The sequence below is a fragment of the Haliaeetus leucocephalus genome, unplaced genomic scaffold (assembly GCF_000737465.1).
Source record: "Haliaeetus leucocephalus isolate CR32 unplaced genomic scaffold, Haliaeetus_leucocephalus-4.0 Scaffold915, whole genome shotgun sequence".
NCBI lineage: Eukaryota > Metazoa > Chordata > Aves > Accipitriformes > Accipitridae > Haliaeetus > Haliaeetus leucocephalus.
In genome coordinates, this window is record NW_010973351.1 from 4,545,481 (window position 1) to 4,563,515 (window position 18,035).

The 18,035-nt window shown below is 42.2% G+C and overlaps 1 protein-coding gene across 1 annotated transcript in view; it reads left to right on the forward strand.

Annotated features, from left to right (window-relative positions):
* Positions 1–18,035, forward strand: part of EPB41L4B (erythrocyte membrane protein band 4.1 like 4B) — a 195,098-nt gene that overhangs the window by 142,690 nt on the left and 34,373 nt on the right. Inside the window, exon 23 of the mRNA XM_010583595.1 lies at positions 7,576–7,643. Within this exon, the coding sequence (XP_010581897.1) occupies positions 7,576–7,643 (68 nt within the window). The remainder of the gene's footprint in view (positions 1–7,575; positions 7,644–18,035) is intronic.

Here is an 18,035-nt window from a genome sequence, read left to right on the forward strand (position 1 = left end):
GTGGAAAACATAAACTGGGACAGAAATTTTCTGTAGTTTTCTTTCTTTATGACAGCTAGACACCAACACAAGAGAGAGCCTTAGAAATGAATGATTCCAATGCTTATGATTTAAAAAATAAAAACAGGGGAAATTATGCAATACATTTGAAAATATACTCTGGAAGATGGTCTCTGCACTGCTTCATTTCAGAATTATGCTGAAGAGCTGTTTATCGCATTCCTAGGGGGCAATACACCATCTCCCATAGCTACAGACCTGACTTAGAGACCAAAAATTTGTAAGTTTATGGTGCCGATCACTGAGCCCTGCATGTGGCTTAGAGTTATAGAGCAGCAGGAAACTAACACGAGTGAGTTTGTTTATTTGGTGGAAGATGGAAATAATTTACGTGCCATTCTGCTAGCTGGAAAATTGAACTAAAGTGTGCACGGGGATGCTGGGAGCCGAATCCGGGAGCATGCTGCCGCAGACACGGCAGGTGAGAAACGTGAGGAACCCACACAGGACTGTGGGAACCTGTGGTTTGCACAGGGCATGCCATACGGTGTCTGTAGGTCTAGAGCAAAGGAGTAGTGTTTCACAACACACCTTTCAAACTCTGCCACAGGGATCTGCCACCTTCTAGCCGACAGACTGCATATCACAGTTCCCACATAATTAAGCTCCAGGGGAGCACTAAACACTGTGAAGCAGCTGACATCTTTTCTTTTTTTTTTTTTTTGCTTCCTTTTTTTGCATTTATTCCAGACTCTTCATTTGAGAGGGAGTGGTATAAAGCAGCAGTGAGGAGCTGCCAGAATACAAAAGACCAGCTCTCCCTGGCATTTAAAACCCCTCTGCAGCTTGCATGAGTCAGTGCTGATACACTGTGATTGAGCAGACTTGTTAGTATCACAAAGAGTCCCTTTTGCCAAACAGTTCATGGCCCAACTGATGGAGGAAAGATACTAGCAGGTTTTGGTTGCTATTTATATCCACTTTGGCTCCGGGCAAATCCTAATTATCCTTAGAATTAAGCACACACTCCTGAGCAAACGTACAGCTATCTCAGCAGGGCTTTTTCTTTTGGCGGGCGGTGTGTGTTGTGTTCTAGTAGTTTGTCTTCTACAAGTGGTGTTTGTATTCTCCACCTGTTACCCAAGCTTTCCTAAATCCTTGGGTCGATGTAAGTCTAGCAGGTTAGCGCAGGGAAGCAACCGAGACCCCATTTCTCATAGATTTCTACTGCAGCTGATTTTTGCATTACTCCCCTCTGCAGGCTAGGGAAGGCCAAGCTCATTTTTAAGATACTTTTTTGCAATGCAGTTTGTGGAAGACAAACAGAGGTGACATTACCACCGAGCTGTTCCGCACTGAATGTTACGCGCTGTTGGTTGAGAAAAAAGTGGTGGGAAAAGGTAGTTTGGAGATGCGGAGTTATTTACAGAGAGCATACAAAATCCCCTTCGCTTCTGCTTTATCAACGCCAAGGGAAGCTCTGGGCTGGCGGGAGGCATCTTCTATCAGCGAGGTTTGGGTTCTTGAGCAATTGATTCCCCTGCCTTGATTCTTCGTAAACAAAGGGACATTTACACTGAACAAAGGGACGTTCAGTCCTCTAGCCCCTTTCACACACTAACTTTCTTCACAAGCTTATACACATGTAAATTTTTAGGCCAGGTCGATAGCCATCTGTCTCTTTTTCCTCCCTGTCCTAGAAACAAATACAGACCTATGATCATGTGGGTTTGCTTTAAGTATTGCAAATATGTGAGTCAGTGCAGGTTGCTTGTGCTATCTAGAGTCGCCTCAGGGGAAGGCCTGGACTGTGGTACCCAAAATGTTTCTGGACACGCAAGGGTACCGGTGTCATCCTGCAGCCCGTGCTCTCTACATAGGTGCAAGCCACGGCTGCCAATGTAAGTGAGACTGGGATCTATGCATTATTTATGGTAGAAAGGGCGCATGAGTGAGGTGACTCACAGCACTAGTGTGTCTTAGCTACATTTTTGATGATTCTTTGCGTTTTTCGTTGTGCTGTCTCCTTTAAGGACAGATTCAAGCGTAAGGACTTGTCAACTTCAAAGTCCAGGTGCTTTTGCCATGTATTGCTAGAAAAAATTGGCTGTCTTTGTGTGAGCTGGGTCTTTGGAGCTTTATTCACTTAAGGGGATCTGGATTCAAACCCTAATCAGGTCATGAATGAAAATAGAGTAGGTGAGGGGAAGACACTTGAGGATTTATAATCTTATGCGATCTTTCTTATAATAGGACTTAAACAAATCCTTCTGGATCCCCAGAGGAGTTCTTAGCTTTCACTATATGTTGACTTAAGTACCTTGAAAGGATCAGCTTTTCCAACGTTTTAACCTCTTTCCGTCGTGAATTAGATGCTATTTGCTTCCCTCTCCTCCCTTCCTCCTCCTCCCATCCTTATTCACAGCACAGAGCTACTGCACAGTTTGAGAGTCTTCGCAGAGATCAGAACTGGAATTACGTGAGTACAACAGGTCACAGCTGAGGTGTTCGGGCTGTGGGGGAAGCTTGCACAGCTCCTTATGTACACGATGCCTTCCTTGCTAAAGCTGTTGCTGTTAGTCACCCACTTGGATGAGCAATAAACTCACTGGCGAATTTCAGGCTAAGGAAAAAGAAGCAACCGCGCTGGGACTCTCGACTGGAACAGCAGCGAGCACAACATCACGTCAGTTATAATTGCTCATAAGAATGGAATTTAAAAATGGCTCAGCTTCAAACCCTCGGTGTTCAGTCACTACAGGGAAACAGGTTTGCTCAACTTTAAAAGCGAGGCTGCAAGAAATGAAGGGTGTCAGAGGTATAAAAATACAAGATTTTGAATGTGTGGGGGCCAGGATGATCAATATATGATACATGGCAGCTCATTAGAAGTGTGTCAGCAATGATACCTCAAAGTCGGGGAAGGAGCTGAGCAAATGATGCGGCAGCCTTGCTGGGGTACAGAAGGGAGGGAGGATTTAGATAAACAGAATGTGGGAAAAGGGAAATCTTGGATTTATTCCCTGGGATACTGGAGGCAAATGTGGCAGTGGTGTCACAGGACTGTGACAACGCCTTGTGGGTATGTCAGCTATGTCTCCTAGCTGGCATGTCTGTAAGTGCTAGTACGTGATTAGACAAGTACTGTTAATTGCGGTGATGTGCAGGAGCCCCGCCATAGGCCAGGAGACACATGGTACCAGGCCCTGTTCAGAGGGAGAAAAACATAGTCTGTTCCCAAGAGACGGAACCGCGATGCTTTTCTGCCTGAAAGGATACATTTGCTGTATTAAATCACCAAGGTAGGTTTACCTTGGCAGGGCGTTCTTCCTGATGATGTGCTGCTTAGCCTGTATTATCTAATGAGATGAGCCAGCAATCGGCGTGGCTGACAAATGACAAAAAAAGTTGACGAAGAGCTGAAACATTTGGTACGCTTCAGGCCTCCTTAGCACCGTTGTGGAGCCAGAAAGAGCCAAGACAGAGAAGTATTTCCAGGCCGCTGCAGCGAGAACCATTGCTTCCTTACCTTTGAAGACCTCCAAACGTGTGAAAGCTGCGTTGCTCCCCCTTTCTTTCTGCAGCTGGCAACTTTGTGAAATTGCTAAATGAGAGACTTCATATGTTTCATATAAGCCTTCCAGACCCATGTCTTTCTCAGATGAGAACCTGACACCCCTCCTTGGCTGCAGTGATCAGATTCTTCATGCAGTCTTTTTTTGCTTATTCAAGATATTCCTATTGCGAATCAGATGGGGTGAGAGCCGCAGCGATGCCCCTTGTGATGGAGGAGAGGCACAGAGGGCACCAGCTCCCCGAGACGCTTGCTCGAGGTTTGAAGAACACAGCCTGCCTCGCTCCATGCCCCGCTGGAGGCTCACCAGCCTGCGGTCCCAGCCAAAATTAGTTGTCCGTGCGGAAGCACAGAAGGCTGCAGCCAAAGTTGTGTCTTTCCTGCGTTCCCCCAGAGCAACCAATTCCCCTTTCGAGGTCCTGTTCCCCATCATCCTGGGGCTAACTCATCCTTCAGAAGAAAATAGGAGCTGCTGTTCACTAGGCAAATCCAGCCACCAGGGCTTAGGAATTCATACGTGGAGTTGCTCCCACGGGCCAGAAAACGTTCCCACCCGGGCTGGAAAGCTCAGCAGGGTCTGATGTAGTATCCCTGGAGCATCCACTCCCTCTCCGAGGCTCCAAGGGACAGCAGCAGGGGTTGTGGGTAGTCAGGAGTCGACTGAAAAGCCGTCTGAAAACCGTCAGGGTCAGCCTGGCAGCCCAAAGGTAAGATCGCTTAGGCAGCTGTGGGCAAAATTTGGTATTACTTAGATGTTTTTCTTCTCTTTTCATCTTTTGGTGAAACTAGTATTCCTTAGCAATCATCTCTGAAGAGAGCCCGTACAATGGCATTTCTGTCCAGGCATGTTTCTCGTCTCTAGTATGATAAAGTAATGCTTTATCTTTGTTTCTAACACCATCCAGAAAGTTAATGGCATATGAAATTGGAACATTAATAATTTTTCTTTTGCTCTGGGCCCAGTGCAGATAAGAAAAGAGAATGGCATTGTGTGGATGGATTATACGGATCGACCTTTAATTTTGTTTGTTTTGCAGTGTGGTAACCAGAAGAGCCAGCTTGTTTCTCTTTGGATAGTTGTTAAATGAATCTGCTTTTGTATAAATGAAATTTCCAGGTCTTGCTGTGCCCTGAAACCTCTCCCTCTCAGAGCAGCAGCCTCTGGGTGAGGAGAAAATCTGCCTTAGTTAAGAAGATCTGAGCAGCTCCGTGCTTCTGCCTCTGTCTCCTTACATGGCTCAGTGCTGTATTTTCTGTGGGTGACAGAGCCACTGCCCAGCGCTCCATGTATGTTCCCCACCACGTACCTCCTGCTAGCCTTGCCTAAAATCCCGTGTTCCACTGATGGAGGGCATCCTGCAGTGGAAACCCAAATCCTGGCCCTAGCACATGCACTTGTTTTCAGATGAAGGCAAACCATCTGGGAATTAGATCGTGAGAGTTGTGTACAAGTGTAAGCCTTGGTTTACGCTCATATCTTTTCAGTAAAGTTGAGGAGGTCCTTGTGTGGTTAGTGAGTGTGATTTGTGGAAGGTTTAGCCTTCCAATGCAGAGAAGGCAGAAGAAAGTGCTAATGGAGTCACAGAACTGAGAAGAAACCAAGGATCAGCTATTAGGGACTAATACAGGGAAGCCCTCTCAACTGGCTAATGAGGTCCATGGCTTATAGCGTTTAAGTAGGTGGAATTTTAATCACTTAATTCCTGGTCACAGCCCCTGCATCGCATCCTTGATCTCTGTATTCTCTTTTCTATTGTTGTGTTCAAGCGCATCTTAAAATGCAGCTCAATTAATTTGGTGAAAATTGGAATAAAGCAAAATTTATGATTTTAAAAAGTAGCCAATTTGACACATAATAAGCAGCTAGCTTGTCAGGCTTAACAATAAAATGTTGTTAAGACATCAGCATGGAAGAGGAGACTGTGTATTAAGTTTCTGACAGCTGGATTCATGTTTACAGCTTTCAGAAACCCAACAGCTTTATAAAAAGCATTATAGTTTCTGTAGAACAAAGAAATATTACTTCAGTGCTCATCTACGCCAACAAAGAATGATTTTCAGTGCTTTCAATTCCTTAAAAACATTTTCTTTCCTTTCAAGGAAGCACTAGGTTTTGCATAAACATTATGCTAGACAGAGCTACTGGAAGACCAGTAAAAAAAAAAAGGTTTCTAGAGCTGAGCTAAATTTCTTGAAGTTATGAATTTATTAAAATACAGAAATTGCACTCCCAGTCCTGAAATTATTCACAGTGTGACGCTAATTTACTGAAAACCTTAGCTGCAAAACATTTGCTGGCTGAGTTACAATGGTGGTGACAGTGTGATTATGTCCCACTTTTATTCGATTCCTTAACGTTTAGAGCATTTGCCCAGGACTGAGGAAACCTCTGGCTGAGGGAGATTAATCCCAAATACGTAAGAGCGCTATGTTGGGCTGGAGCTTCTCCAGTTCCTACTGCTGATCCTGTTCTCCTCTGAGTAAACCAGCTGTAAACTAGCTTCTTCTGTGTAACCTAGCCCCCAGGAGATGGACAAACCTGCTGATGAGGTTCAGAGGGTCCCCTCTCTGCAGAATGGTGGGTTTGGCATCAATATCCAAGGTGTAACAACTCTAACACGAAGGGTTGTGGAAGCAACCATCACCTCAGGTATTTGCCTGGGCTGGAGTACACCCAGGACAAAGTTCACTTTCTGCCACGCTCCCAGTGGTTCCAGTTTAATTGTCCGTACAGTTAATTGTGTGTACAAACTGGAACAGTCTGTTCCCACCATGGCTGATGCTCTGGTAAATAATGACCTGGGGAGTGACCATGAGGGTTTTGTTCTCTCTGGCACAAGGGAGAAACGAATCTAAAACTGCCACAGCTTGGGTGATTTCCCCAAGCACGGAGCATCCCTACTGATATTTTGTGGTTCATTGCTAAGGTGTAGAAGAAACTCAGCTTTGATTTTCTTTCTTATGAGTACCCTCAAATGAAATCTATCAATTTGTGTTGAATGGAAGGTCTCACATCAAATTTACAGTATTTTTACATGCCTGTAAAATCCTTTGATTTGGATTTGATGGATTTGAAGGAACCTGTCTCATCCTTTTTGAAGAGGATGAGACTGACACATTTAACTCCGTTTGATCTGGACCGATGGCCTCAAATTATTATGGTTCAGCTATTGAACACCGAAAAATCCCTCTGTCGTAGGACCATATCAGTTCCCTTCTATCCATTTAGCAGAATGGAAATGTCAGAGCCTGCCAAGTCCATTACTGATTTGGAGATACTCTTGTGTCTTCAGCCAGTATTTTCTGTAGAGGGGTGCAGTGTTTGACACAGGAATTGTGGAACCCTGCATCTCAGTTGAAGAGTATAACCCGACACCTGCCCGCATTGGTTGTTTTCTGGGTAATCAAGCAATTTTCATGTAAGTCATTTTGCAATACTAGTATTTTCAACTCTATATACAAATGGTATGTGAGAGACAGGACTGTAATTTAGCAGAGAGCAGTAGTGGGTGAGATTTTCTGTGAATTGCATGTACAGTGTGATTATATGTGGGGGATTCCATTTTTCAATTAATTTTTCAAAGACCGAATGAAAAGTTGGCATCGTTATTTTGATTAGACTACATAAATATTTATTCTACTCCAATTAAAAGAACAACTCAACTACAGTATGCTTGCCTGGGTTGATTTTTGTTATTTCTGCTCAAATGCTTTCTCGAGGAACCGTAAATATCAGTGTTCCTTTCTCTCTCCTCCTTTATCCCTAGCCAATCTCTTCCTAACACTATTGCTCTGCACATTGTACATTGTAGCTCATCATAGTGGATCTCAACTGTAAGAGGTGAAAAAGAAAAATCACTGTGCCTTTTAAATCTGGGCAGAGTAGGCATTTTGAGTATTGCAATTTTCTGGGCAGCTTCCAGGAATATTTTTTTAATAAACAGTTTTATTATCCTAAGTATATAGATGTTGTACTAAACTTTGACTCCTTCTTTTAACAGGCTGTGAAAGAAGAGACCTCTTTTGTAAATCCCAGTAAGACCTCCAGCCTGCAGGACCCTAATGTAAGGTCTGTTGCTTCTTGTCCGTAGGGAAAACATCAAATAAGTGCATGATGTAGTGAGGCATTTTCCAAACGTTGTCTCAAACAGGTGCTACAGGTCAATTTGCTCATCCCCAAGCTGCTGTGTAAAGTTCACCAAGTGATGACCTGAGGAGAATGTGTCTGTCAGAAGAGTGCTTATTTTATACACATATATCAGATATAGTTGAAGAATTAATAAAAACTCAACTTTAAAAATCAGACCGAGTGTATATATTTAAACAATTGATAAAATGTCAAGGTAAAAAAATCAGGTCTAGTGACAAACTTAAAAAAGCTTATATAAAAATGAGTCAGTTTTCATAACTTTTTTATCAGAAACGTGCTAGGTGTCCAAACTGAATATACCCGTGTTTGTGTTTTTCTGATTTGTGCAAGGGTTTTTTTGCAGAAAAAAAAGGCATTTGATATCCAGCCTTCAGAAAAATGCCTCATTTGCAGGCAGTGGTAACTACTTTGGATTGTACTTTTAGTCTGTTGTTAGTGGATAGTAGTCTTTTTTGAGGTGGCCATTTTGAAGAGGCATATTAATTGTAAACATTATTTGAATGGCACAGTATGCTGTCTTTCAGCAGGTCATTAAAGAGGAGGTTACACCATGGGTATTTGGAAATTGCCTGCCTCTATATGTGTGGTAGTGCCATCACTTTGGACATATTTAGTGTCCAAATCTAAGAGGGAAGTTTGATGAAAAAAATTTATGGGTTTAAAGGATGGCAATCACACTGGCTGCTAATCAGCTAATTATGCTAGTGTATGTGCTATATATATGTAATATACATATGTACTAGAGCACTAGTCATCTCACGATTTTATTTTATAACTTTCTGGTGGTGACTCTTGCAACTGAAAGCAGACATTTAAGCATCTTACAGAAAAGTCTGGATGAGGGGGGTAATGAATTATGTCTGACAAATTAAATCATTCTGAACTCAGAAACAGTTATGGTTGTGAAAATTTGTCAACCCTTTTTTCAAATGTGTATCTTTCCTATATGGTGATAAATCAGCAATAGTCTTCAAAAAATATTTCATTTAAAATTTCCTTTCTGATTAGATTGGACTGGCAGAGCTGCTATGTTTGCTTAGTGAAAGCAGCTACCTTTTCTCCTCTGCCATTGCCCTTTTTAGACCTCTACGAAACTTTCTTAGGACCCCTGAGAAAATCCATCATGTATGTTACACAGTGACCTCTTCATTTAATAGAAATGGGTTTCCTGTACTGTCTTTGCCACAGTACCCTTTGTTGGGTTGCTGTCACTTCCAGAAGCAGTCCAGGAGGACCTGGTTTGTAAAGCCCGGGGTGATTTGGAGCGTGGCTACAGACTTGTTTTCCATACTGACCTTTGCTGAACTTCTGCATAATATCTGTAGGAAAGCCTTCCTATTTTACATGTTGCAATAGATTCTCTCCTGCTTCATCACGCTGAGCTGTAAATTAGTTGTGTGCTTTGTGAGGTGAAGTACTATTCAGCATGAGTTAGGATGGCAACCTGGCTGCAAAGCTAATTTTGCTATTTTCTTTTGCACACATCCAAGCTTATAAACTCATAAAAGCCACTTTGGAGTTCTCAGTAAGCAGCAGTCTGGTGTATATTTGCCTAATATTTATTTTTATCTAGTTTATGTCAAGCATTGTTTCCTCTACAGTTAGTTGTGCCAAATGAAATGGTATTGTTTTATTGCTTTGTGTCTGTGTCCTGGAGGTGCATATATACAAGTAATCAATGCTCAGGGCTAGACTAATTTTAACAGCCTGCGTTCAAATCTCAAAAAATAATGGAAAATAAATTCAGTGTCTAACCAATTCTCTTTCTCCTTCAAGTGGCTTCCCTTTCTGCAGGGACATATGCACCTTTGCAGATAGCCAGCATGTGACCGATTTGCCAATGACATCCTCTATAACCTCTATTTTGTGGACTGGGCTGGACATAAATGAGCCTTTGCTCTGCTAGGAATTGCATCCGAGTAGAGCCAAGGGTTAGTTCATACTGGTCAGACAAGTCACCTGGGAGTTCTCTTCTTTAGTTGAGAAATAAACAAGTATCCTTTGTAAAAAAGCCCTCCCCGTAGAATATAATTTTTACTCCTGCGAGTACCCATGCAGACATTCCTGTAGACAATACCTATATGAATGTTTGAGGAATATTTGTTTCCCGAAATATCTTGCCAGGTGAAACCAGTATCTGTCACAGCTATTTAACAATACTCCACTCTTTTCATGCAAGGGATTTATAGCAGGGACAGTGACTTTATGTATTGGATTACTGATGACTGTACAATGCACTAGCAAAACGTTCTGGTTTTTTCCAAACCCAAGACACTGGGAAATTTGTTCAGGCTAGCTAGTAAACAAACATATGCAGTTTTGTTCATTAACTGAAGCATGAGTTGTTCATACAAATAGGGAAATAGAAGGTGAGGAAGGAGGGCAGTAGTGCTTGTTTGATTAAAGAATTGTGCTCTCTCTGCTACCATTTTGTCTGCTCGTCCATTGCCACTCTGAAGATTACGCTTCTAATGAATTAACTTCTCGGCTATAGCCTGTAATCCCCCTGAGCAATTATTTTAGCATCTGCCACGGCAGACTCAATTTGGCTAACAATTGCTATAGCTCTTTGTAGCATTAGTTCTGGTTCAGCTAGTAATTACTCATATGTATGTGTGGTATAGCCACTTTCGCTACGAGCCGGTCTCCAGTCATTTTGTTGGGCATGGCCTTGGAATGATGTCGTGCTTACACAAAGTCGTCATCTATCAGTCAGTTTATTCACCTGTTTTCTGTGTCTGTTGGCAAACTGTGGATGGTTCTATATCTAAGTCATTTTAAATATGGGGAAAAAAAAACCCCACAGCTGAAGCTGAAATTGCACTATTTTGTCAGCTTTCAGGAAGGGAAAGCTTGTGAAATTTGCTCTGTCATTTGGTGCACAGGCTGGAAGCGCAGGGTTGTCTCCTGATCTGCCTGTTAATAGCTAACCTGTGCACATCAGATTGAGCTGCAGGAGAACTGTGGAACTGCAGAGGAGTACAGTCCTCTCTTCTCCCTGCTTTTGGAGAGCATTGCTATATGTTTCTATAGCTTTCCCTCCTCTGGATAGGATTTTTTTTTTTCTCCCAGACTGTTTCAAGTGCTGGTTCCCACATTCAGTGAGGAAAAAGCTGGTGACTCAATAACCCAATACGTGCTGCAGCGTCCTAACTTATACTCTCCTTAATCCTCAATTAAGACTGATATAGTGCACTACGAATTGGGACACAGTCATCCATTGCTCTTGCTGACCCTGCTGCTTTGCTGATAACCCCTAGCAGATCCGCAGGTCTGGCCAGTGGCAGGAGGGGAATTTGTACGGTTACCTCGGCTGGATCCATCCAGGCTGCAGATGACAGAGCTTTCAGCTGGACAAAGTGAAACGAGAGCAACTAACGGGAGGGGAATTTCAAAAGTGGGTTAAATAGGAGAGTTATCTTGATAAGACACAGGAGTCCTACCAGGAAGAGTTAGATGCGTCTTTGTTACAGCTCTGATGTAACAGACTTGAAAGCACACATATTTTCATCGACACCCACGTAATACGTACAGAGAAGTACAGCCAAGCTATATAGCCGGGGCATAAGCATTTTGGACAAAGCAGAACATAATGTTGATTTCTGGAAAAAGAAATACCTGAAAAAATGGGTTATTTATATATTTGCATTATTTTGCTTTTTATACTGCCCGTATCGAATCAAGAAGAGACACAGTTAGCTTGCAGTTACCACCTTGCATAGTGAGGCATGCTTTGTTAAGGCATGTGGTAAAAATGTGTTTGTGGGAACATCAGTCTAGTTTGGAATTTGCAACGCCAGTCATTTTGCAGTGATTTTTAATGGTATTTCTTTTGGGATGTAGGGCCCAAGTCTGCAAGGGAGGCAGCAATCATGTCACTCCTTTTTATGACCAACAAGAGGAATTAATCTTCCACTAGAGCTAGAAAAGCCTTTCTAACAGAACGTTTTCTTCTTTAGTGTTTTAAGAGAAGGACCTGTCATGGTGCCGAATGGGCCAGAAGGGGTTATGAGGAAGTAACAGCGGTTATTTCCCTGTCTTTTAGAAACTTCCTTACACCCAGGTATCTGACTCAGTGTCCAGATGGAGGTGTCGAGGGAGAAGTGTTCTGGGAGAATTCGCTGATTAGATATCTAATTTAATTCAGGTTTGAGATTACTGCATGTTCTTATATATAGTTTTGGTAAGGCTCTCATCACCTGCCTCCAGCTGGGATTCTCTTAGCCTTGAGAGATCAGGGTTCAGGCTGTCTGCCAGAACATTTGTATAATGAAGGAAGTATAAAATATTGTAGGAAATATAAAAATGAAAATTGTAGTCACCCGATTTCTTATCACCTCTGGTCACACCCTCCTCTTGATCAGAGGCCCACCCTGTTTAGTGATTAGGGATGCAGAGGTTTCTCTCCTGCAGCATATCAAGCAAATGTGAATCACATAGTCATCTCTTTACCATTTTATAAACCTCACCCATTTCTTAGTAAAGGGATGAGCTGCTAGAAAGATAACCTTTTGAACTTTCTTTCCAGAAGTATACCACCTAATTGCCAGCCTGCTTCATTTGTTAAATGTAATAAATATATGGCTAAGCACAGAACCCCATCAAGAGAATTCCTTCCACTATTCCTTTCCTTACTCAAAGCTTTGCCAGACAGAAGGACCATCTGTACAACTTTCCTAGTGCCTATACATGAACTTCTCCTGAAAACTCTTGGAAATATCTGTTTTCTTTCTGGCTATGACCACCTGGATAAGCCTATAGTATGTATATGTGTGTGCATGTGCACACAGATTCACACACACAGAGTTTGACTATATTTAACATAAAGGTCTACGCTTTTCTTATTTTGTTCTTTTCTTCAAATATGTCCAAATGTAATCCCCAGTACAACTCTGCTGTACCAGCTTCAGGAATTCCAGTGAGTGAAGAATTAGACCAAAATACTCCAGATGTCAGGAACTGCTAGTACTGCTAATGGAAAAATTAGGCAAAATACTGGCTGTCCTTGGGCATAGCCTGTTTGCCAAGTCAAACTTTCATCTTGGGACAAGTCAGACAGTGGAACCATTAGCAAAAATGCCTAAAGTTTAACAAAGTTTGGTAAGCAACTGAAGTCAAATTTGTAAGACAGGAATTATCTGGCAACAGGATTTGCTGATAATATACTTTTTTTCTTCGTGGTCACTTGGAGTTCAGGAAAGTTTAGACATGATACATGTCTGATTCAGGTGGTCTGGCTAAAGGTCTTCAAGAGCTGGTACATGTGAACACTAACGCCTTCTTCATCTGCTGAATATTAGTCTTCATTTTGTGAGTAGTTGTTTACCATTACACACACAAGATTATCCAGATGTTAAAATAGATACACTATTTTGAGGTTATGTTTTGGAAAATTGAAATAGTAATTGATGTTGTTTCTGAGAAATTTTAGTTATTTATCGTAGAATTATGGAACTGTTGATCGGAGCGGACATCCGGAGGTCATCTAGTCCAGCCTCCTGCTCAAAGCAGGACTGTGACCAACACTAGATCAGGTCAGCCATGTCTTTGTCTAGCTGAATTTTGAAAACCTCCAAGGACGGAGATTATGCAGCCTCTCATGGAAAATACTGATCAAATGTGTAAACTCAGGTTCCTGCATTTCTGAGGCACAGGTGCCCAAGTGTTGTTAGTCAAGAGCCCTCTTCAACTGAAGCCCGCAAGTTGGCTGGTCAGTTATTACTCTTCTTGTCGGTGTTGCCACTCGCTGTCGTGCACCATGTGGTACATTTATGGACTGCAATATTTATTTTCCCTTATAACACGCTTTTGGATTGCTACCAGCTTTGGCATGCTTTACATCCCACATGGTTCAGGATTTGTCTGCGGATTTCTTTCTGTTTAGACCAACTGCTGCATCACCCTTTGTTGATCCTTGTTATCCAAATTATCTCATCTTTCATAGGATTGCAAATAGCAATATTCTTCTTATGTGGGAGTAGGTATAAGCACCAGCTGGTGCCTTGTGCATTCATTTATTCTAATTTTCTTTGTAAATCTTCCCATCCAAAACCAAATTACGCTATTACATTAAGACTAATTACATTAGAAGCTGCTCAACACGTAACGTAAAATTAAATGTTATCTCGCAGAGCTTGATGATGCTGCACACCAGAAAAGAAGGGTGGAAAATATTAAATTATATCAAGTTATACAGGGTACAGATGAATCAGGAGAAGTAATTGCAGGCACTCTTCTGAATGCTCAATGCAGAGTAAGCTTTGCTTATGCAGATTGTCAGAATGTGATTCCCCTGCTGTGGCTTATGCATCTGATGTACGCTAGGCTTTTGAGTTTGGCCGCCTTTCATTTTACGTGAATACGTCCTACACCTTTTCTGACCGAACTGATGATACTTCTTACATGCAACTTTTGTGTATCATCAAGGGAGGAGTGTCACTCAAAGTGATGGCTGCATTCTTGTGGTTTTCCCCTTTCCTTTCTCACCTGCGCAGACTATATTAACATTTGAATTATCGTCTCTTGGTATCTGAGCTAACATCCTGCTGACGTACCTGGTGCTGTGTGAATCTGAACCAGTTTTTTTCAGAGAACTTTGGCTCTCTGCAGGTGCTCTCAGGATATGACTGTATAAGCAAGGTGCAAAGCGTACTGATGTTTGCCTTATGTGTACGCATTTTGGACCTGAAACTAACACCTCAGTATCTGTCTTTATACGCACATTTTTAGTGGATGCCAGGGCAGCTTTCCAACAGCATATAGGTATGTGCACAGGGAGTATGTTCTAGCTTATCCAACAATATGTACTCTGCACACTGACTTCTGTCAGTGGCACTGACTTGGGACTCTTTGGAATCATAAGACAACATTTTTTTAAGGAAAAAAACAACTTTCTCTTTTTTGCAAGGAAAGCTAGGGTTCTGGGGTGGTAGTGGTGTTCTCAGAGAAGTGGAATTTATTGTACAGCTGCTTATCAGCTGCTCAAGGCTTCAAGGCACATGAATTGATTTTTATTTAGAAATTTCAATTGATAGAGACAGCTGCAGCCCACAAAGCTCTCTTAGACACTGTATCTAACAGCAGTTCTTACAAAGACTGCAAACCAGCACCAGGTCTTCAAGTCTGGGGCCTTAACCATGGACAGTTTCTAGGTAGGTAGTTTCTAAGCATCACAGAGCTGAAGTTTTGAACCAGCCATCCAGCGAGAGCTGTGTTAAGAGATGTCCATGTTGACGTTTGGAGGCTAAGAACAGGCACGTCACCTGGATAATTATGGACAGCTTGTTTCCTCAAGTCAAAGACTTCAGTTCCCTAGAAAAACAGATACATACAAATGAACTTTCAGGCAGGTCAGAGTTGAAGCTGATCAAAAATAATATGCTTGTTTTTACCTGACATGAACTTCAGTGAATCCCAGCAGGTTGTGTTTTCTTAGAATCAGGATGGACTTAACTCTGTGAGGCAGAGTCTGAAGCATAACATTTAAATACCTCCTTCTAAATGTATTGTGAAATATTCTAGAAAAACTAAAAACATTATCTATGTTGACTTCTTCCTAACAAATATTAATTGCTTTTAAAAGGCTGCTTTTTCATTCAGTCTTCATCCTAAAAAATAAATATTCATTCTCCAACTGAAAAATTTCAACCAGTGTTTCCAAAAACAAAGTGAATATCTAAATACACATCAGCCTGGCCTAAATCTGGTGGACAGGTTAATGGATCTGCTATTCTGGCTTTCTACAAGAACCTCACCCAGTAATTTCTGCATCAAAGTCATAACTTCAAGCTGAACTCTTGCATACCCTTTGCATGCCAGTCTGCATTAAAGGTTGCAGATAGCACACCTAGATAAGTTCTTTGACTTCATTCTGAGTATTAAAGACCTCTTTGACCTGTTGCCTGAAGTCAGATGCTGATGAATTGCTTGTAAGTGTATTCTTAATCTCTGAGCTACAGAGAAAGGAGCTTTCAGATGAGGTTAAATTGATGAAATACCCAACTCGAGGTGCATTTCTTTGGCTGTGTCCCTTAAACTGCGCCTAGGCTCTTTGGAAACTGCAGCATTTATAATGGCTCTCCTGGTTGCTGTATGGAGAGGTAGGATTTGTAGCTCAGTTTGACCTTAGATACTAGATGTTGACCTGCAACATTACTCCGAGCTGGAGGAAAAGAACAGTTTCTGTATCGTCATTATCTGTTGGACCACAGGAGCATCACATTTTTGTCTAGACTGCAGATGCTTTTTCATTATAAGGACAAGGGAGGGGAGGGAATTTTTTCCTTTAGAAGAAGCAGAACTCAAGTGAGGAGGGTGAGGAAAGTCCACAAGCTGTTTTTGGATTAGGCTGCTGTAGCAAGGAGCTTTGTTGTACATCTGCAATCTAATTGGGGGGTGGGGAGGGAGGATGTAAAAAGAAGAAAAAACCTTTATTCATAAAGTTTGATGCTGGCTTTCAAATGTCCAAATAATGTTTTGGAGAGCTAACCTGTCTTCTGAGAAAAGCTACCTTATCAGAGTGAAAAAGCACGTATTATTGTTTCTCAACTTCAGATGGCTGTAACTTTGGAAAAGAAATAAGTGTGAAACCCTTAGAGCACAGACTTAGAAAAGATTTGCGTGTTTGCTTAGCTTTTTAGGCTATGTCTTTGCTGCACAAGAGAATGCATCTGTCAAACGTTTTTCCTCTTCTTTCCTTTCTTCCTTGCTTTTACTTCCCAAGATTTCACTACCACATTCCCACTCAAAGGGAGTTCTGAAGCCAAAAATCAGCCAGTGGGTTTGTTTTTGGGTTTTTCTTTTCCCATGAGTCAGCACCTGAAGGCAGGTCAACCTTCATGCAGTATCCTTGTAAATCACGGGGCTTTTAGCCTTTACCTCTTGGCCTTAGTCTGGGAGGACGGCACAGAGATTGTTCCAGATGGCGAAACGGGCACAAACAAAAGCAAGGAGGATAAAACCTGTTAAAGAGAAACGCGGAAAGCGGGTTCCCCCAGCAGACTTCGGTGGTTTTAAAATTCTGAACTGCATCCTCCGGGGAAAGAAAAGTTATTTTATCCCTTTCAGCTTACTGGGTGCACAGTCGTTTCAAACAAGTACGGAGGTCTGCCCGGAGGGGACGAGGAAGGCACGTCAGTCTGTAGAAACCACGGTACGCAAAGGGATGGTGCGCAGCCCCGCAAACCAGTCCTCCCATTACAGCTGAGCCAGGATGTGGTGGGACACCCCGAGTCCCTCGGCACGAGCACGTACCTCAACGTCCCCACGGAAGATTCAAGCTAAATCAGGGCACGTCTGCGGTCACTTGGAATGTTCCGCAGCGTATGGGGTTTTTGTGAGCAGTTTTGGTTTCAGGAGCCCTGTTGGCTGCTACTCTGAGAACAAAACGAATTTCTCGGTTTGGGGGGCATCTCTCTCGAGAAGTCGTTTCTGTTTCTGGGCAGGCTTGTGAAGGTGGTTCAGCAGAGCGTGCTGGCTGCTGCTCGGGAGCGCGCTGGGGCTCTCGGTGCGCAGGCAGTCTCTGACGACCTGCCACTGCGCGCTGACATTCGTGGTTGTTATTGTCATTCTCACCAGGATGTGACAGATTTTTATGTAAGGTGCCAGGTCATTAAGTAACTCTGTCTTGGTTCAGTACCTTCATTTTTATGCTGTAGTGGTTGGATACTGTTGCGGGAAAAAGGTTTCTTATGAATTAATGACATTGAAACAGAGCCTTATAAAGGAACTCTAATACGCTGAATGTTTTTTTTTTAAGTCTGGGTCCCACTGATCCTTCAACACTTCGGGTTTTGTTCAAGCTATATAGTTTATATAGGACTATAAACTACAAATGGTGATATCTGCACATAATGACTCTATTTAAATAGCCAAAATAATGACAAGGCTTCTTCTCAAGAGTTGTGTCTTTCCATACAAGATAATATATTCTGGCTGTAGAATTCAAAAGGTAACAATAGAAGTTATTCTGCTTTATAGTTGCTTCTTTTTCAGGAGTATCAATGAGATCTTTTTTAAGAGTTTGTGTGATATTAAAAGCCTGCCATTTTTAAAACACAGGTCAGGCTCTGAGTTGATCAAGCTGAGCACTTCTTGCATCTGGTTGCTCTTGTGAGAGTAGCAACAGTTTTGAGCATGTTCAGGCTGAGGAAGGGTGTTTGGACATGAAACAGGAGCTGTCACGGATTTTTTTTAGGCTGGTGTGGAAAGAGCTACCCTAGCAAGGTTTTACTGAGGGCAAAAATCCAGCTCTGCAGTTGGTAGGACTGGTCTAACATTTCATTTTGTGCTTATGGTAGACTGGATTCAGTC